This window comes from Trichechus manatus, unplaced genomic scaffold, assembly GCF_000243295.1.
Source record: "Trichechus manatus latirostris isolate Lorelei unplaced genomic scaffold, TriManLat1.0 scaffold00194, whole genome shotgun sequence".
NCBI classification, from domain to species: domain Eukaryota; kingdom Metazoa; phylum Chordata; class Mammalia; order Sirenia; family Trichechidae; genus Trichechus; species Trichechus manatus.
The window spans coordinates 985,810-1,006,833 of record NW_004444130.1 but is presented as its reverse complement, the minus strand read 5'-3'; the positions used below and the strand labels follow the sequence as shown (position 1 = coordinate 1,006,833).

The 21,024-nt window shown below is 37.5% G+C and overlaps 1 protein-coding gene across 2 annotated transcripts in view; it reads right to left on the bottom strand.

Annotated features, from left to right (window-relative positions):
- PHLPP2 (PH domain and leucine rich repeat protein phosphatase 2) overlaps positions 1 to 21,024 on the bottom strand; it is a 66,064-nt gene that overhangs the window by 10,146 nt on the left and 34,894 nt on the right. For both annotated transcript variants that reach the window (XM_004387784.2, XM_023741885.1), the window contains 11 exons: positions 20,188 to 20,418; positions 18,396 to 18,598; positions 15,360 to 15,420; positions 11,902 to 11,997; positions 10,445 to 10,600; positions 8,123 to 8,323; positions 5,172 to 5,334; positions 4,812 to 4,942; positions 4,105 to 4,215; positions 2,854 to 3,048; positions 1,119 to 1,350 (listed from right to left, as the gene is read on the bottom strand). In XM_004387784.2, coding sequence (XP_004387841.2) covers positions 1,119 to 1,350; positions 2,854 to 3,048; positions 4,105 to 4,215; positions 4,812 to 4,942; positions 5,172 to 5,334; positions 8,123 to 8,323; positions 10,445 to 10,600; positions 11,902 to 11,997; positions 15,360 to 15,420; positions 18,396 to 18,598; positions 20,188 to 20,418 — 1,780 coding nt within the window. The remainder of the gene's footprint in view (positions 1 to 1,118; positions 1,351 to 2,853; positions 3,049 to 4,104; positions 4,216 to 4,811; positions 4,943 to 5,171; positions 5,335 to 8,122; positions 8,324 to 10,444; positions 10,601 to 11,901; positions 11,998 to 15,359; positions 15,421 to 18,395; positions 18,599 to 20,187; positions 20,419 to 21,024) is intronic.

Here is a 21,024-nt window from a genome sequence, read left to right as displayed (position 1 = left end):
TAACAGTGATTGTGAGGATGGCACAGGATCTGGCAGTGTTTCATTCTGCTGTACACAGATAGGGTCACTATGAGTTGGAACTGACTTGACGGCACTTAACACCAACAAGATGGGTACTCCTTATACAGAATTCTACTTTGCAGTAAAGTGTTCACATGTAATTGCTAACATCTCTTTGAAAGCAACAACGTTACGCTGAGTTTTTAAAAAGGAGGAAAGCTATAAAATAGAGATACCAATGTCTCATTATTAAAAAAAAACACCAGTGCATACTAAGTCATACATGATATAAGCAGAAAAAATACTTTGACACTGCATTTGAGAGTGGGATGTCAAACTATAGAACTCTTTCCTCTTCTGTTTCAATAAAAAACCAGATAAGTTAGAAATTAACTAAGGGGGATGTTTATACTCATTCTATATGCTACTTATGCATTTAAAGGATTACAAATTAGGATTTTTTTTTTCATTTCTAAATAATTTTGCCTTATCTTTTTGCTAGTCATTAACTGATCCCTGGGAGTTCTGCGGTGGCACAAATGGAAAGGTTGGCACTTCAAACCCACCCAGGCAATCTAGCCTGGCAATCTGCTTCTGAAAGGTCACAGCCTTGAAAACTCTATGGAGCAGTTCTACTCTGACACATGGGATTACTGAGTTGCAATCGACTTGACAGCAACTAACAACAACTGATCTGTAAGATTTTCTTCCAGTACTACTACTAAAACCACCTGAACTGAACATTTGTCTGAATAAGAGACAATTTACAAGGCACCACAGGAAATGTCAAAAAATTTTTTGTGTTACCACTCAGAGAGGTATGATGGTATAGCAGCTACCAAAAAAAACCTCAAACCCGTTGCTGTCAAGTTGATTCCGACTCAGAGACACCCTATAGGACAGAGTAGAATTGCCCCATAGATACAGTTTCCAAGGAGCGGCTGGTGGATTCAAACTGCTGACCTTTTGGTTAGCAGCCCAAGCTCTTAACCAGGGCTCTGGTATAGCAGCTAAGCCTAAACTAAGTCAAGGAAGAAACCGGACCTTCATTGCCTCTATGCAAGACAGCATTCACCAGATTTAGGGGGTAGAAGTGACTGGTGGAGAACAAGATGTACCTCTGTTATGATGGCTTTTTGGTCCTTGACCCTTTGTGCCTCCTCTGGGTCCTGTTCCAGGCTGAAGACTCTAGAGAGGGACACTGGTTTTCCACTTCTGCACAGGACTGCTTGGCAGGTACCAACATTGGCCACAGTCAAGCTAAAACTACTCATTGGATCGGCAGTGTCAGGTCGGATATAACAGAGGAGAGCAGAGGAGCCCAGCTTCTGGCCAGCCATTCCTAATTTTCTGTTTAGAAAGAAAAGAAAATGAAGACTTGGTAGCTAGAAGAAAGCAGGATGTGCTTTAAATATTAGTCTTGAAAAACATCTATGGAGGGCCTTCAGAAGGATAGAGGTAAGTGGTTTCCTAGTTTTTCTGCCATGTGATTATGAACTAGCCTTATCCTTAACCACCTAAAGGCAGTCTCTGGCTATGGGTGATGCTGGTGAAGAGAATTTTGCCTTCCATTCTTAGCTGACTGCATTTTCAAAAAGGGTAGGGGGCAGGGAGGGACAATGAAGGTACATCTTTCTCTGCTGCTTCTGCTTGTATCTGGTCATAGACTACAATTACCTAATTTAGTGGTTCTCAATCTTTACCACATCAAAATCATCTGTAGGGCTTATTGAAACACAGATTGCTCAGCCCCACATCCAGAGTTTCTGATTCAGTAGTTAAGGGGCTGGTCCAATAATCTGCATTTCTAACACACTTCCAGGGGATGCTGAGGTTTCTGGTCTTGAGACAGTACTTTGAGAACCACAGACTTAAGACTGTAAGCTCCTTGAGGTAACGATCATAATTCTTGTATTTTCCCTACATATGGTGTCCATCCCCCAGCACTTAGTACACAATGCTAAGCATAGAGTAGATGCTATCAGAGGATCTAGTTTCAAATCCCAGCTCTGCTATTTACTGGTTGTGGACCCTCAGGCAAGTTATTGAATTTCTCTAATAAAATACCCACCTTCTAGACTTGTTTTAAAAATTAAAGATACAGTATGAAAAAATGCTTGGTACAATGGTTGGCTCTTGAGAGGTGCTTAATTGAGTTCCCTTTCCCAAACCCTTTTCTTTACACCAAGTCCTTAGCTCAATTCTACTACTGAAAAATAGACTCCTTTCCCAAGGTCATCATAACTGTCCAGGCTCCTTAATGTTATAATGACAGAGAAAACCAGTTCAAGTTCCAAGCTGTTCTATTTCAACCTTTACTATCCAAATTCACAATCTCTCAGTTGTGGGTATCCTTTATACAGCTCAACTGATATGCAAAATGTCCAGCCTCTAAGAGATTTCCAATAATTTGGTTATACAGGGCTTTTGCCCTTAAGTAGTTTAGACTTTAATGAGATTAATTGGGTAAACCCTCAATAAGAAGTATTCAAAACACAAGTATCTGATCAGTGTTTGTTAACCTTTCACAGGTCACTGATTCTGGAATCTTATGAAAGCTTAGAACTCTCCTTCCCCCAAATGTACAAACACATGCACATACACCACCTTTCGTACATAATTTCTGGGCTTTCCAGAGCCTCAGGAGCCTTTGGGATGGAAAAAAAAAAACAGATGACTCCACAGGCTCTTTAAAGAGCCCAAGTCCCCATGCTTATAGAGAGAGAACAATAATGAAAGAAGGCACAAGATCTCTCTTTGGTCCTATCTCCATAATATAGACCCTAACCTTGAGTTAGAGATTACTTTCCAAAAGTAGAACTGAGTTAGGGATTATTCAACCCACCTGCTTACCTGTGAGATACCAAGAAGGTGTTAGTCATGAAAACTGTGTCATTTGTTGACTGCTGTACCTCTTCCAAAAGCACATCTGCCATTGTACACTGCAGTAAGCGAGGGAGCTCCTCATTTCGGTCCCCATCAAACATGCCATACACAGCTCCCACCCCCTCTGCAAAGTTATCCACAGCTAGGGCAGATATACAAAGCCTATAACAGACAGATGAGAAAGGCAAACATTAAAGAAAGTTATTGGTAGATTATGCTTCAGAGAGCCTTCTTTAAAAAAAGTTAAGTATTAATTGGGGTGGAAAAGAATAGTAGTAAATCCTAATCTGTACATGAAAACAGTCTCTAGATAAGATAATTTAGGCAGCATCTGAAAGTAGATGTCATAAGGAAAAGGGGAATTTGGCCACATTCTTTCATAGTACGTATTATCTGCAATATTGCCAAGGGCTAGAAAGATAAAATACCTTCTCTCTTAGTAGTGATTAAGGACTTGTCAATATAGGAGCCCTGGTGGCGCAATGGTTAAGCACTAACCAAAGTTGCTAACCAAAAGGTCAGCATTTTGAACCTACCCAGCAGCTCCATGGGAGAAAAGACCTGGTGATCTGTTCTCGTAAAGATTACAGCCTAGGAAACCCTACGGGGCAGTTCTACTCTGTCATATAGGATTGTTATGAGTCAGAATCCATTCATCTCCATGGCAGCAAACAACAACATTGTCAATATCCTTCAGCCAAAGATTACCAATATCACACCTGTAGTTGAACAAGTTGGCTTTATTACTCATTGCAGCAAGGAGAACTGTAGAGCATGTAGGTAGGAGGGCACTGGAAAGAATCTACTACAAGATTTGGGATTTGTTGGGTAATTTTGGGGAGGGTCTAAGGAAATGGGAAATTGTACTATATTGAGTGCTGTCAGAGAGTGGGGACCATTCTATGATTGGTTAACTCAATAAATCTTATCTATAGGGAAGGGAGATTAGTGGGAGGATAAAGCTGTAATTGGTAAAGAAGTAGCCATCATCTGCTTTAGCCAAGAGAGGGGGTGTTTGGTATTTTACAGGCTGCACACTGATCTGGTTTTTGTCTCACTTTATCACAGTCTCAGAGGGATCTTATCCAATGCTCATGTTCTGTGATTTGTGTATGTCCCGCAGAAGAACAGCATGGCCTAGCTGTGAGCACCAAACTGGCTCCTAGATGTCAGGGGCTGCCTTTTTTCTTTCTCAGTATCCATGACTAACAAACTCACTTATTTCTCTGCCCTGCCATCTCAGCCAGTCCATGGCTCCAGAAGGTTGATGTGACTGTAGAATCAGTGGTTGGCAAAGGTTTCTGATCAATTTTCAGAGTTGTGATATGGCTGTGGGAGGTAGGAGAAGGGAAGATTAAACCATGTACTTGTCTCTATTTTACAAAACTACCACAACAACAATACATTTTATAAAATAATCAGTTGACAGACTAAGATTCATTTCCAGATAGACTGAATGAAAGTGGGTGTTGAACCACTGGCCAAGGAGGAGGAGAGAGAAAGAAAAGGAGTAGGCAGAAGAAATAGGGGCCAAATATCATTACAACTAGTGCCATTCGTGTCAATGAAAAACTAAGCACAACAAGATTTTTGAGTTCCAGCCAAATGTCTACTAAGTTTTTTGATACAATGAAATCTTGGTACAATGAATGAACTTGTATTTTCTCTTAGATGTAATGTGATCTGTGCCAACTAAAATATCTATGCTGGCTATGTAAAGTATTCAGTATGTGGCTCAAGTCCTAAAATAAATGGTCTGCTACTAGATAGAACATCCACACGGAACTGAATCAAAGAAGAGACACGGGCTTTATGGCTAATTCACTCTATTCCTTTAATCAAGATCTCCACCATGCTTAAGAAGACCCACACCCAGCCGGTGGGACTAACAGCATGTGTGAATTCAATTTCAGAATTTTTCCTACCTAAATATGTCCAGGGTCTTGTGTTCTAGAACCAGATTTGTATTTCCAGTCAGATCAAGATCTTGTAATGTAGCAGGCAGAGCCTCTGGAATCAGGATTTCTGTTAAGTCATTGCAACTTAGATCTACAAACTGAGAGGAAAATGAAGAAATCAAAACAAAATACAACAAAGAGTTAATTCTTTACTCCCAAACACTCAATCTTCGACTCTCTCCTCAAAGGGGAATTTAGATTCTTCCCAGTAGTCATTTAAGTATATTGTGGTTCCAATCTGCCACTTTCTTCTTCCTATTCAGGGAACAATCATATTCACACTCCTGTCACATCCCCCAAGGACATCATTCCAGCACATAAAGGTACCTGGATCTGAGGCAACTGCAGTATTTCTGGGAAAATGTTGATGTTGTTGGAGTGTGCAACAAGGGTGTGCAGCCTTTTGCAGTTTGCTATGGTTGTGGGAATGGTTTTTAGCTTGTTGCCACTTAGGTTCAATTCTTCCAGTTGCTCCAATTTATTGAGTTTGCTGAAAAGGAAACACCAAAATACCATACTGCACCAAAAATGAACAGCTGCCAAGCAAGTGTTATTTTACAACAGTTCCCGTGTCACTAAATGCTTTTCTACAGTATCATCTTAAATGTCCGGGTGGGCTTTTCTCAACCTGGGTTCCATGAGAGAATTACGTAAGCCAAATAAAGAATAATTTGAATGATTATTTTCTCAATTCTTCCAAGGACAGTACCTAGCCAAGCCAGTGTCACTGAGTTGATTCCGACAGTACCTAGCTAGAACCATTTGAAATGCACAAGAAATTCATCAATCTATCATATATTCATTACATACAATGGACATCTTAGGGTACTAGAGCTTAATTTTTTTCAAGGAACCTTGTTTGAGAAGTACTGGTATGGAGAGTAGTTCACCATAAGGATGTTTCATAATTTATTTAATGAATTCCAAATTGTTTGATAATATTTAGGTTGTCTCTAATCTTCTGATTTTACAACAAATGCTACAAAAAATACTTTTTATTCATGGCACAAAAGTGTGAGTATATCTGTAGGATAAATCCCATTTACATTGTTGCTATGTTGTACCTATTGCAAACAAAAGATTATATATATATATTAGCACTAGCTCAGTGAATGTTCGCATTCCTAGAAGATATCTGTGAATAAGTACTCCCATTCTAATTACCCTCCAGAGCCTTCAGAGCTAGAGGTGCTTCCACTCTTCTACATTTTTTGTTCCTTCCTACTGGTAATATTTCATCCTTCTTTATTGTTCTACCTCCTCTCTCTTTAGTCTTATCTTATAGATATCCACTTCAATTTTTTCTTCCTTTACCCTAGTAACTGCTATGTTTCTAATACTGGCTTTTGACTCCTTGAATAATCTTTTAACATTTTTTAATTGAGAGAGATTCTGCGTAGTCACTTTCAAATATATTTCTTTTAATATGGACAACATAGTAGATTTTATCTCCATTTTCAAGATACAGAGAGATTAAATGATATGGGTTACAAATGACAGAGCCACGATTCTAACCCATGTCTTCTGATTCTAAATCTCATGCTTTTCTTTGATACTATTCCTTGCTCAGATCTTTCTAACTTATTAATAGAAATTCAGTAACCCCATCTCAGTCTCTTACTGAGTAGCCAGAACTATGCTAGGTTCTGAAAATGGTCCAAAAGATACGGAAGATTTAGATTGTACCTGTGCACTTATAACACTGCTCAGGAGATGACCTGACCACAGATTTACTATTCAGCTCAGCTGCTAACTGAAAGGTCAGTGGTTCAAACCCACCAGCCACTCCATGGGAAAAAGATGTGGTAGTCTGCTTCTGGAAAGATCACAGCCTTGGAAACCCTGTGGGGCAGTTCTACTCTTTCCTATAGGGTTACTATGAGTCGGAATCAACTCAATGGCAATAGGGGTATCCTTTACCTAGTTTTCCTCCAATCGTTACATCTTACATAACTATAACCAGTTGTGGCTGAGTCAATTCTGATTAATGGTGGCCCCATGTGTGTCATAGAACTCTGCTCCAGAGGGCTTTCAATGGCTGATTTTTCAGAAGTAGATTGCCAGACTTTTCTTTCAAGGGAACTCTGGGTGGAGTCCAACCTCCAACATTTCAGTTAGCAGCTCAGCACGTTACCTGTACCACCCGGGGACTGCTACATAACTATATTGTTGTTGTTGTTGTGTGCCATCAATATAAAAACCAGGAAATTGATACTGGTATGTGTGTATAACTATATGTCATTTTTTTTCACTATGGTAAATATAACAAAACATTTGACATTTCAACATTCTTCATATATACAGTTTAGTGACATAACTTATGTTCATCATGTTATTCAGCCATCACCCTTATCTGTTCCCAAATTTTCCCATCACCCTTAATAGAAGCTCCCCTAAGCATTGAGTCCTCCTTTCCTCATCCCTCCCACCTGCCCCTAGTAACCACTAATAAATTTTGGTCTGTATATACTTACCTATTCTAGACATTTCCTGTAAGTAGGATCATACAATATTTGTCCTTTTGTGACTGGCTTATTTCACTCGGTATAATGTTTTCAAGGTTTATCTATGCTGTAACATGTATAGGACTTCATTTCTCTTAATAGCTGAGTAATACTTCACTGCATGTATGTACCACATTTTATTTATCCATTTATCTGCTGGTGGACATTTAGGCTGTTTTCTCCTTTTGGCTATGGTGAATAGTGCTTCAACGAACACTGCCATACAACCCGTCTTATCTTTAATACTCTGCATTTATATGCACTGCCCTGCAATTGTCTGTATACTTGTCTGTTTCCCCAGTCTGAGTGTAAGCTCCTTAAGGGCAGAGACTGTAACTTAATCATTGCTGTTCCCTCCTAGTATTTACACAGCACCTCGCATACAGTAGACATTCAATACACATATTATCAATAAATTAATGGACTCAACAGTATTTTATAAAACAGTGCTGACAAGAGAAAAGAAAAAAATTGCTTCCAGAATTTATTTCATAAAGCCTGTACTTTTCTAAGTTGGGCATTGTGAGTCCACTATTAAGTAATTAAAACTAAAGATTAAACACATTTTAACCACAATTTCTCTGGTTACTGATACTTAAAAACTGGGTACAAACTATTAAGATGAGATTTTCCCATTCCACTAGTGAGAGATCCCAGCATCAGTAAGTCACTAAACATAAAGCAAGAGCACAAAGAAAGATAGCTCTAACTCAGTCTAACAAATGTAGAATTAATGTTACGTGTCTGAAATGATCAAAGTTTTCAGGCATTTACCTTGCTGGAAAGGTCTGTAGCTGATTGTTTGCAAGATGCAAGATTCGCAGGTGGGGATGCCCCACCAGCACAGGTATACACTCATCTGTCAGGAGATTGCTGGTCAGGTAAAGCAGCTGCAGCATACTCAGACTCTCCTCCCCAGTGCAAGCAGATGGTAAAGACTCCAGTCTATTTGCAGATGCATTCAAGTACCTGAGACTGACAGAACACCAATGATCCCTTCATGTTTATTTATTGCCTCCTTATGTAGAAATCATCATACCATCTCAGTATGAAACACTGTCATTCCATGCTCCCAAACTTGTGACAGAAGTCATCTTCTCCAGGTAGTTTTCTCTAATTGAGTCAACCCAACCCAAAGTTCCTTTTACTCAACTTATGCAAGCCAAGCAGAGAAGAAACAAATATAAGCTTGGATGGTTGTTTCCCCAGACTTCTGTAGTGGCCCGATCCTAACTTAGCTTCATCTCTTATCTATGTGTCTACTAAAAGGATGATGTGGACTATGATGTTCACATATATTTCAACTATGAAGACTCCCTTCAGAAAAATTCTTGTCTGATTTTAATGGCATCATAATTTTTTAGCCATATAATCCCCTACTAATGGACATGTAGGCTGTTTCTAGTTGTTTGCTATTATAGACCTTGTAATGAGCACCTTTGTGTTCTTATCTAGACTATTTTCCCGAAAGTAGGATTTGTGTGGTCAAAGGATACACATATATTTAACATTTTTATATATATTGCCAAACTGCGCTCCAGCAAGGCTATACCAAATTCTGCTTTCACTAGTAGTATGTAAGAATGCCAGTTTGCTCACACCTTTGTAAACAGTGAGTACCATAATTCATTTAAATTTTTTTAAATCTAATAGATGATAGATGAAAACACAGTATGATTTTAAAAATTTGCCTAGCACAGTGCTTGGTATATACAGAACATGCTCAATAAAAGACAGCTAATATTAACAAACTTGTTTATTTTTAACTCTTCTTCCTGTTATGAGATCTACACCCCTAAATAGCTTTTAAGATTAAGGGTACTGTGTGTCTGCTCGTATCTTTGCATGCTCCAAAACTGCACTGTGCAGTGACTCAAATAACTATCACCGACAGTTTGCTACAGCTGCTGAGTAACTTCCTTACTACAAATTCTAAAGTTGTAAACTTTTATTCAGACTGCCACTAGCACAAATGCAGTGTTATGCATTGCTAACAAACATTTGTTGGTGAACAAATGTTACTGCATCAAGACTCCATATAAACTTTCCAAAAAGAAATTTCCTTCAAGTAGTTTTTAGAATTTCCGAAGATTTTATTTTTAGGAAAATCAAACCAAGTGTATTACACATTAAGAGATGTATATGCTGTTCAGCAGAGAACACTTGCAGGCTGAATGCATTCTGTGTGTCTCCTGTAGCCTTATGTCAAATTAGTACTGCTGATTGGAGCCTTGGTAGCACAGTGGTTAAGAGCTACGGCTGCTAACGGAAAGGCTGGCAGTTTGAATCCACCAGCCACTCCTCGGAAACCCTATGTGGGCAGTTCTACTCTGTTCTATAGTGTTTCTATGAGTCAGTTGGAATTGACTCGATGGCAACAGGTTTTTTGTTTTTTTGTTTTGATCTTTGTTTTCTCCATTTCTAAACTGAGGACAATACTGCCTTCTCCATATTGCAGAAGACTATAATTAAGAACTAGATTTCATTTAAAAGTGGCACACACATTAGATAAACCTGATTACGGATCTTAAAATGGGAAGACATACAATCTATTTACTTTACAACGAGAAGATAAACAACACCTTTTGGAAAGGTGTTACCTTTAAATGCACAGTTTTCAAAGAAGGTAGTAAAAAAATCAATCTGCAAATAAAGAATGTCACTCAGTGATAGCTTGGTAAAGCTAGGAGCAAAATCTAAATTAACTTCAGTAGTGTGTCCTCTTCTCCCCAGTGCAAAAGCTGAAGATTGCTCCACGAAGCTGTATCAGAATGCTGTAACTTTCTTTAAAGGTCATACCTGTATTCATTTTCTGAGATGAAAGCCTGAACCTTCCCAATCTGTTTGAAATTGTTTACAACACAAAAACTTTCTTAAGTATTTGATGGTTCTTTAACTTTGCTTTGAAGATTATTACCTCAAGAAACAGTATCCTATTCTCTTTTATACAAATTGCAAATTAAGTCTCCACCCATAATTGAACTATCAGCTAAACACTCTGTAAATACAGTTCCAAAGGGCACTCCACAGACAAGTCAGTGCAATTTGTCTTGTCAATGATTCTGCTACTCTAAAAAAAAATTCTGTAGTACTTACTTTAAGGCCTTGGAGAAAAGGGTATCTGGCAGCCTGGTGAGTAAGTTATGCTGAATGTCCAACACCTCAAGGGGGATGTGCTCCATCAGCACAGGAAGGTTTTGCACATGGTTGTGTCCCACCATCAGTTTTCTAAGACTCAAGCTACTCAGAATTCTAAGGGGGAACAGTACAAAGAACAAAATAAAAAATTTACTGAATGCTTCCTTCTGAGTCTGCTCTAGGCTATTTAACTAAAACCAGTAAAAACAGAAACACTGTCTTAAGACAGCATAATTCTGGACAAGTGTCTGAGCCAAGAAAGCAGCCTCAATCATATGTTTACTCACTCACTATCCATGAGGAAGACATTAAGGTCTTTTTGAGAAAAGGTACATTAATAAAAGCAAACAGCACAGAACAGATCTAAACTAAAAAAAGCAATTTTTAGAATAAATCAGTTTAGATTTTTGGTCTAGACAGATAGCACCAAAAGCCCAGTGTAATTACTTATCAATATTAATATAAGTGATTAGTATAATACAGTAATAACAAAATTTATTATAACAAAAACTACTGTTTCTCAAGTGCTTAAAATGTGCTAGGCGATTTAACAATGAAGTTCAGGAAGGTTAACTGACCTTGATTTGCCAAAGATTTCACACTTAATGTAGTAAGTGGTACCAGCAGGATTTGAAGTAAGGCTGGATTCTAAAGGCTGTGTTTATACCTAGTATTCTACAAAGCCTCTAGTTTAAAAGACTCCTTTAGTGCTAACCACATGTTTTCCGCCTCAGTGCTTTTGAATGTATCATTTTTTCCCTGAATGCCACTCTCTTTTCACTTTCACTTACAGAAATCCCATTCATCCAGTAAAGGTCAACTTAAACACCATCTCCTCCATGAAGCATTATTCAAAGTTCTTCTGAATTTCTAAAATATACAGTGTAGTAACTAAGAGTGATGGCTCTAAAGTAAGAATGATTACATTCAAATGCCAGTTCCCATCACTTCCTAGTTGTGTGTAACCTTGAGCATTTACCATACTAAGCCTTAGTTTCCTCATCTGTAAAATGGGAATACCACCACCTATATCGTAAGGTTAAGGATTAAATAAGATAATACAGGTAAAATTCTAAGAACATTGCCCAGCTCATAATAACTCATCCAATTAAAGTTATCCATTATTATTATTATATCACCAACCTATGCCAACAACTCTGGTTATTGTTTATCACAGTAATCTGTGCATGTCACCTCTTCTACCCTCTTATTAAGTTCCTTGAAGGATAAGATCACGCTCTGACCACTGTTGTATTCCTTAAAGCACTCACACTGCCTTGCACTCAGCAGGTACTCCATATTCTCTGAGCAAATAAATGAAAGTACCTTTGAAAGGCAACCCAAATCTATAGAAATCATTAAACATATACATACATACATATATAATATATACATTTATACACACACACACACACCTCATGGAAACCTCTGTGAGGAGATTATAGCTGACATCTAATATTTCTATCTTCTTTGCTTCACAGGCCCAGTCAGGGACACACTCTAGCAGGTTTCTGAAGAAAATAATAATTAAAAGGCAGCATTTAAGATGATGAGTGGAACTCATTACACTGAATGGTAATATATCTATTAACCAGCCCAGTAGCTCCTTGAGGGCAGGAACACTATGTCCAAAGCATCCCTGGCACATATCCCTGCAACACAGTAGGTTGTTAAGAGGGGTTGGGGGAGACAATACAGGAACATATTTAATACTGGATTATGATGTATGCTCAAAGAAGGTAAAAAGCATCAGGCTTTCACCATTGGGAAAGCCCACACATGATGGAAGAAGTGTCATTTTAAACAAGGCTTACAAGATGAGTAGGATTTCAACTGTGGAAGAACAGAAACAAACTCTGGGGAAAATGCACAGAATGATTAAAAGTGTCGGGAGTATACCTGGTAAGGGAAAAAAGTAAAAAGTTTCAAACCATTTAGAATGTGAACTTAAATATTTAGTACAGCACTGGGTGGATACTTAAAAGAGAATTTTTATTTTCAAAGTTACTTAGTTTCTCTAGGCCTACGTATCTATTTATCTATCTATATACTGAGGAAATGAAATAAGTACTATAACAGAAACACAGACACTGCTATGATAGCCTAGTGAAAGGAACACGTTGCCTGAAACAGATCAAGACAAGCTTCCTAAGGAGGATGACATCTGGGCTAGAACTTGAAGAATGCTGTACAACGACCTGAGGTGAGGAAGACATTCCAAGCAACAGATGACAACATGAGCTAGGGTACAGAGGCAAGAAATGAAATACCTGGTGTATGTAGAGAATAATAAGAAGTTTAGTGATGCTGAAGCATCAAATATGGAGCAGAAAGTGGTAACAGACAAGGCTGGAAAGCCGGGATGGGACTGGTTATAAATCATGTTTAGAAATTTATGACTTTATCCTGCAAATATTGGAGGATCACTGAAGGGTTTGTAAACAGTGGAGAGACAATGTCAGTTTTACACTTTAAATAAATCACTCTACAGCTACATAGAGGTCTGACCGATGGGATTATATTGGTAAAATGAAGAATAATCAGGAAACTGTTGCAGAAATCCAGATAAGAAATGATATGGGCCTAAGTAAGCTGAGTGGTAATGTAGATGGAGGGGAGAGGATGGAGTCCAGAAATATTTTGGAGGCAAAAATCAAAAGAAGCTGAAGATGGATTAGATATAGTAGTGGAGCAGAAGGAAGAATCAACAATGTCTCTCAGGTTTCTAGCCTGGATGACCACAGAGATAATGCCAAATGCTGAAACAGGCAAAACGAGACAAGTTAAGAAGGGGAGGAGGGTGAATAAGGAGTTTAATTTTGCACATATATATATTTTGAGCTACCTATAGGATATGTGGAGTCCTGGTGGTGCAGTGATTAAGAGCTCAGCTGCTAACCTAAAGGTCAGCAGGAATTCAAATCCACCAGCTGCTCCCTGTAAACCCTATGGGGAAGTTCTACTCTGTCCTATAGGGTCACTATGAGTTGGAATTGACTCAATAGCAACACCTTTGGTTTTTTTTGGTTTTATAGGATGTGCAGGTGGAAATGTCTAGTATGGAATTGGACGCATGGGTCTGAGGCTGAGAAAAGAGGGCCTGCCTGGAGATCTGGGTGGTACTGACACTTAAATGTAGCTGAAACCATTGGAGTAAATGAGATCATGTCAAATGAAAAGTGTAGTAGACCAAGGACAGAACTTGGGGATAATCGACCTTTAAAGGGCCAACTGAGGAAGAAAGAGAATGAATGGTCAAAGTAGCATGAATCAAATCAGATCATACTGGTAAGCCAAGAAAAGAGCATATTCGAAGAAAGCAGAGAATGATTAACAGTGCCAGTATAGAGGGGTTCCATAAGAGAAGGGCTAAACCAAGCTGCGGTGGGAGAAGAAGCAAATGGGAACTGAGGAAACTGGGCCAGCAAGTGCAATAGTTCTTGAGAAATTTGGACAAAAGGGGGATGAAAGGGGTTGAACTGTAGCCAGAAGGGTTATGAGGTAAAGTGAACTTTTTTGTTTAGGATAGAAGAGATATGAATGTGCAAACAGACCAAGAAAAAGGAAGACACTGAACACAGCAGAGAAGAGGAGGATGATAACTAATACAGCAAGGTCCCAGAGCAGTGGGAGAGGATGGGATCAAAAGCACAGATGGCTGGACTGGTCTTGAACAGAGGAAAGAAGCTGCGGACTGATATGAATCTACATAAGTTTAACAACAAGGTGATAGGAAGTTGATGGAAATCAACCAAGATGGCCTCTATTTTCTCAATCAAGAAGGGAGCTAAGCTCTAGAGTGGAGGAGATACTGGGCATTGAGATACTGGGGAAATGGAGCAATCTGGAGCACATGCTGAGAACACTGGAAGAAGGAGCTGACAAGAGAAAGGATCAATAAGCACCAGATAAGGTTGGAAATAGTAAATTTATAGCAGTATCCATCTGAATATGATTTTCTTCAGCAATGCTCAAGCTCAGTCAAGAAGTTATTGACCCATGTTGGGGTTTTGCTGGGATGATATGACAGAAAGAAACTGATTAAAAGGAATCTAGAACAATAGTTTAATAATAATAATGATGATGATGATAAAGTAATAACAACAACAAAAATAAATACAGCAGCTAATATTTCTTGAGAGACTACTATGTGCCAGGGATTACTGTATATATTTTACATTTATTATCTCGTTTAATCTTCTCAACATATCTGATGATATTTGACCCTGTCCACTGCCCCTTTTACATGTTTCTAACACTCCATACTCATAGCACTTATGATTCAGCTCTGTAGCGCTAGTTTGATTATCTATCTCTTCACTAGACTATAAAACTCAATCACTGAATACTGAGTACCTGAAATAATGTTAAAAATGAATGAATGAATGAACGAAAGCAATCCTCATTTATATTATTCATGACCACCAACAGGAAGTAATCAAGTCCTGAATATAATACATCTCCAAAAAATGAGAGCCACATAGGTCAAGAGAATGTAAAAAAAGAAAGAGAATAAAATAAAAAAGGAAGCCACTATCCAAAAATCAAGAATTATTTGATTCCAACTGACAAAAAGAAAATCACTGCCGTAAAGGGTATGATAGATCTTTTCTGTTAGGATCTCATCTAAATCCACAGACTTAAGAATGAGTAATTCGTAGGCACCTTACTGTTTCAAGAGGACCCTTCCTTTAACAATAATAGTACAGCTACAAAACATATTCCTTCACTCATCCTTTCATCCTTCTCCAAGTTACCCAAACATTTCAGTAAATTTTGATATCTTGTACCTCAAACTGCCAAAGTATCCTTATGCATCTCTTAAATCTCTAAAAAGACTCAAACAAGCACCACCCTCATGATACACACTCACCGGGAGAGCTCCAGGGAAGTGAGCAGACTGGGTACTGGATAAACATTCACTACTGTCAGCCCTAATAAAAAACAAATAGGTGTTAGTGACATTTTCTCCTAAGAAAGTTAACTGAGAGTAAACAAGGGAAAAGTAGCTTAGTGGAATCACCAGAGATAAAACTGCTGTCATCTACTGAGATACACTAAAGATAAAAACTATTGGGTAACACTGACTACTTTTAACTGCCTGATCCCAATTTGTCATAACATAATGTTAAATGTTAACAGTAACCATTTAGCATTGTAACTTAAAAAAAAAATTAATGAACAGTTGCATTCTTACTGGCAATATTTTTAACTTTTAATTAAGGTATAGTATAAATTAGGAAAAGTGCTGCAATTATATCAGTGAAATTTCAGAAACTGAACTCATTCATGTAACCAGTACCCAGATCATGAAACAGAACTTTGCCAGCTCCCCAGAAGCTTCCCCTGGTCCCCCCTTCCAGTCACTACCCCCACAAGGATAACACTATCATGACTTACAATACCACGCATTAATTTTGCCTGTTTATATAAGTGTATATATACCTTATTTATTATTTTTTGTCTGGATTCATTTATTCCACATTATGCTTGTGGGATTTGTTCATACTGTGTGTAGTTGTAGTTCATTCATTCTCATGGCTGTGCAAAATTTTTTTATATGAATATATCACAATTTATTTACTCATTTTAGAGTTGATAGGCATTTAAATATTTTCCAGTTTGGGCTATTATGAAAAGTGCTGCTATGAACACTTTCTCCATGTCTTTTGTAGACTAACATAAGCATTTATGTTGACTATAAAACTAGGAAAGGACTGCTCAGTACAGGATATGCTTATGGTTCAACTTTAGTAGATACTATGAAACAGTTTTCCGAAGTGGTACCAATTTACAGTCCCATCAGCTGACACTGGTATTTTTAGTCTTTTTCGTTCATCATTTCTGGCAGGTGTGTACTAGAGTCACACTGGAGTTTCAATTTGTATTCGCTTCATAATCACTAGTAAAGTTGAGCACCTTTTCCTATACTTATTGATCATTTTTTTTTTTTGGATAACCTATTTTGTGAAGCTGAGTTCTTTACTTCTGAGGCATCAAACTGCAAGTGTTCATGTGAATTCTTCCAGGTTTGTAAAATTTAAGGATTCTACAGAGTAGCTAACTTAAAACCAACCCTAGTTAGTACATTATTGTGACAGAATCTCAGTTACTAAGAAGGGCTTCGTGTATGTCAATGGAGACCTATTCCAATAGGGCTAGTCATTCAGATTCTCTAGATACATTAAGAGTAGAGAATGAGCCTAATGATAAATATTTCCATGGCAAAGGACCTACTAACATCTCTCAAAACCTATAAACAGTACAAATTAACACTCGTCAGCTTTGATACTATTCTGCCCTAAGCAACTGATCTAAGCTACAACTGAAACTTCTATAACATGAAAAATCATGATGAAAACAGATGTCTTAACTTTTTTTATACTAATTACATATTTTACAAATACAGAACAGTAAAGAGGATAAATATTGAACACTCTTTCACTCATCATCTAGCTTTTAACAAATCTTTGTTTTGTTTTTTTAACAATTAAATTATTACCAATACCAAGAGGTAAACACCATCCTAAATTTAATTTTTATCATACCCATGAATCCTTTTATACTATTAGTATATACTTACAGCTATGAAAGCAATATTTTTTATTTTAAAATCTGATATAACAAGCATAGTGTATATGCTATTCTGTGCTTTCTTTTCTCAAAAATGTTTCTGAAATTTATCCACGAATTAATATATGAAGCTGTGCAATATTCTATTGTAGAATACATCACTATTTACCCATTTTCCTATTAATAGCCATATTTTTGTCCAATTTTTTTCACTACGACAAACAATGCTGTGATAAACATTCTTGCACACAACTCCCTGTGCACATATGAGTGTCTTTGGTATATATCCCAAGCAGAAGAACTGGTAGCATACGGGTTATTTGCATGTTTGACTTCTTGAACACTGTCATATTGCTCTCCAAAGTGGTTTTACCAATCGATCCCACAACTAGCAGTGTATGAGAGTCCCCGCCTCACATTTTTGGCAGTACTCAACATTATCTTTTTAAACTTTTCTTATCCGATGAATATAAAATGGTGTTATTTTAATTTGCATTTCTCTGATACTTAGTGAAATTGAACATCTTTTCCTTTAATTCTTTAAACAGAGAGAAAGTAATTATAATTTCTGTGGTAAACAGGAGCTCTCCTTAAAAAGGATGGCCTCAATAGACATGAGGCCTTTTAAACTGAAAAATATTCCTAGAGCAAACCACTATTAAAATGAGGGGATTTTAATTCTAAGAATGAGGCAATATAAGCTTTCAGACCAGAGGCTGGCAAAGTTTTTCTGTAAAAGTTCAAATAGTAAATATTTTAGGCTTTGTACAGCATATGGTCTCTCTTATAACTACTTAATCTGGTCACTGTACAATGAGAATAGTCACAGACAGTATGTCACCAAATAGTGAGGTTGTGTTCCAATAACACTTTATGTTCATGAAAATTTCCATTTCATATAATTTCCACATGTCATGAAATATTATTATTCTTTGGATATTTTCCACAACCATTAAAAAAATGTAAAAACCATTATTCATGGGCCATACAAAAAAAAGGTAGTGGGCTGAATTTGGCCCATGGACTGCAGTTTGCCAACCCATGTTTTAGACTATAAATGACATTCCATTTTGAACATCTTGCCCCCGTCCCGTTATTTTGCAAAATGTCTCTTACTATGCTCACTCAGTGAATCTCAAAGTATCTTGCTATGTATTTTTATGCCTATCTCAACCACTTAAGTGTTGACAGCAAACTTAAAAGATAAAGCTAGATCTCAAAGAACCTCAAACTCCATTTTGCAGAGTGTCCAAGGAGCATCACAGATACCATTGTTCTTAGAAAGTTCTGACTAGACCTGCAAGAGAAAAAAAACAGGAGGATGGATGATACTTACTGTTCGAGTTGGCATAGAGAGTTCGAAGGGAGAAGCCACTGAGTGTTAGCTCTCTCAGTTGGTTCCGCTCGCAATGCAGCTGCTCCAAACTACATAAGGAGCTAAGATCTAAGTCAGTCAGTTTATTGTCTCGCAAATCCATGTGGGTGATGTATTTATTGCCCTCCAAATTTTCAATAATCACGGTCTTCAAACGGTTCATCCTAATATTAGAAACAAGAAAATAAATTCTATTAAATGTGCTTACCAAAAGAGAAACAGGAGAGATGTGGTCCCTTTTTCTCATTCCGAAACAACTTAAGGATCTGACTACTTGTCTAATTTTGCAAGGCACTATATATATAAGTAGCCAGAGATAGTTTTAACCTTGAATTCTATGTTTATACACTCAAACAATCCAAATTAGCAAATACACGTACAAAAATAAAGAGAAGGACAAAATGGACTATATCCACAGTTAGTTAAATACTTACATCCAAATAACTAATAGACTATTGCTGTCGAGTCGACTCCAACTCATAGCAACTCTAATTTACTGGGAATAGGATAAAGGAACAAGAAGACGAACAAAACCTTTTGGATTAGTGAGCAGCAAGGCAGTCATGGGAGGACCATGTCAAGATAATGAGGAAGTGGCCACACTTCCTCCTGTCACTATGCCTGCTCTATCTCTAGTTTGAAAGATTCATACTGTATTAATTGAGAGGAAAATGGTCTGTATGTTAAAAGCATATGGAATAGTTCAAGAGCAAATCACAGAAAATGACTTCTTGGTTCTTTTCTATACAAGTACATGATTTAATATATGCAGGCCTATTCTAATTTTCCTATATTCTAATAAACCTGTTATTATGTTCTTACTGGGGACATCAATGGCTTATTGTAAATGATAGAACATCCAGTAATTGTTTTTTTACCAACTTTTTAAACATATTATAGCCAGAAAAATTCTTGGCTACTTTATCTTAGTAGTGAAACCTTAAAAATGTTAATTATACTACAATGGATATTAAGAAAAATTCCACTGACTCAACAGAAAAATGGGCAAGTTTTATGAAAAAATACAAATTACCAATAAACATATAAACATATGCTCAACCTCATAAGTAAATAAATGTTGATTAAAACAACAAAATACTATTTTCTATTTATTAGACTGACAAAAATGGAAGAGATTGCTTTCACGTGGTAAGGAATGTCACTGAGTTGTATACGTAAAAAAATGCTGAAATGGCAAATATATATATTTGTACCAAACATATACACACAAATGACTGCTAAAATCAACTTTGATAACAATGTAAGGAAATAAGAATTCTCATAAAATGTTGCTGGGACGGTAAGTTAGAACAATCTTTGTCAAGGCAATCTGACATACCTAACATGTGTACAGGAGCCCTCGCGGGACAGTGGTTAAAGTGCTCAGCTGCTAACAAAAGGTCGGCGGTTCGAACCCACCAGTCACTCTGTGGAAGAAAGATTGGCAGTCTGCTTCCATTAAGATTTACAGCCTTGGAAAGCCTATGGGGCAGTTCTACTCTGTCCTATAGAGTCGCTATGAGTTGGAATAGACTGGATGGCAGTGGGTTTGGGTTTTTTATCATGTGGTACACCTATCTCATTCTTAATCTGTTAAGGAGGGATAAGTGAAGTTCTACTACAGCTTTAGAAATACATATTTCTATACTGTTCTAAAATCCTAATGTTTTAAAGAAGTCTTTATAGAGAGAAAACTTAATAAAGGTCCATCAGAGGTCAAACTAAAGGAAGATATGCTAAAGAATGACCTTACCTTAAATCTACATGTTTGATATGGCTCATCCTGTTCAGCACCCCTAGGTTTAGGACTTCTAGTCGATTTCCTGCCATAACCACTTTTTCTAAGGTAGTGAGCTTCACATAAACCTCAGGAATTTGACTAAAGTGGTTGAAGGAAATTCCCAGGGAGCAAAGCTGCTGCAGATTTCCCAATTCTTCAGGTAAAGTAGTTAGAAAGTTGCCATCAAGACAGAGGATTTGAAGACTGTAGGAAGAAAACACAAGACATTTTATGAAGAATTTAACTGGAATGGATAGAACCAAAATTATGGATTCTGCCTTATGTCACTAATTTATTATGAACCCAATAATGGTAAAATGTCCCAAATCTCTTATCTATAGAGACTTAATAGATTACGTATACATAACTTGCACAAATGTTCTAACACTGAAAATAGTCAGAGCCTTTGATGTTGAAACTGAGGGCTTAGTCACTGCTGTAGGCAATTAGATTTTTTTGTTGTCAAAAACTGCTGCTGATTATCTGAGGTGAAGGAAGGACAGCACACACTACAGGGGAAGTCAGCACAACTGGACAAAACCAAAGCTAAGAAGTTTCCTGAATACAATCAAACACTTTGAGGGACAGAGTAGCAAGAGTAGGGATCTAGGTACCATGCTTTCAGGGGACATCTAGGTCAACTGGCGTAACAAAGCTTATTAAGAAAATGTTCTGCATCCTACTTTGGTGAGCGGTGTCTGCGGTCTTAAAAGCTTGCAAAAGGCCATCTAAGATGCATCAACTGATCCCAACCACCTGGAGTAAAGGAGAATGAAGAACACCAAAGACACAAGGAAAGTAGTAGCCCAA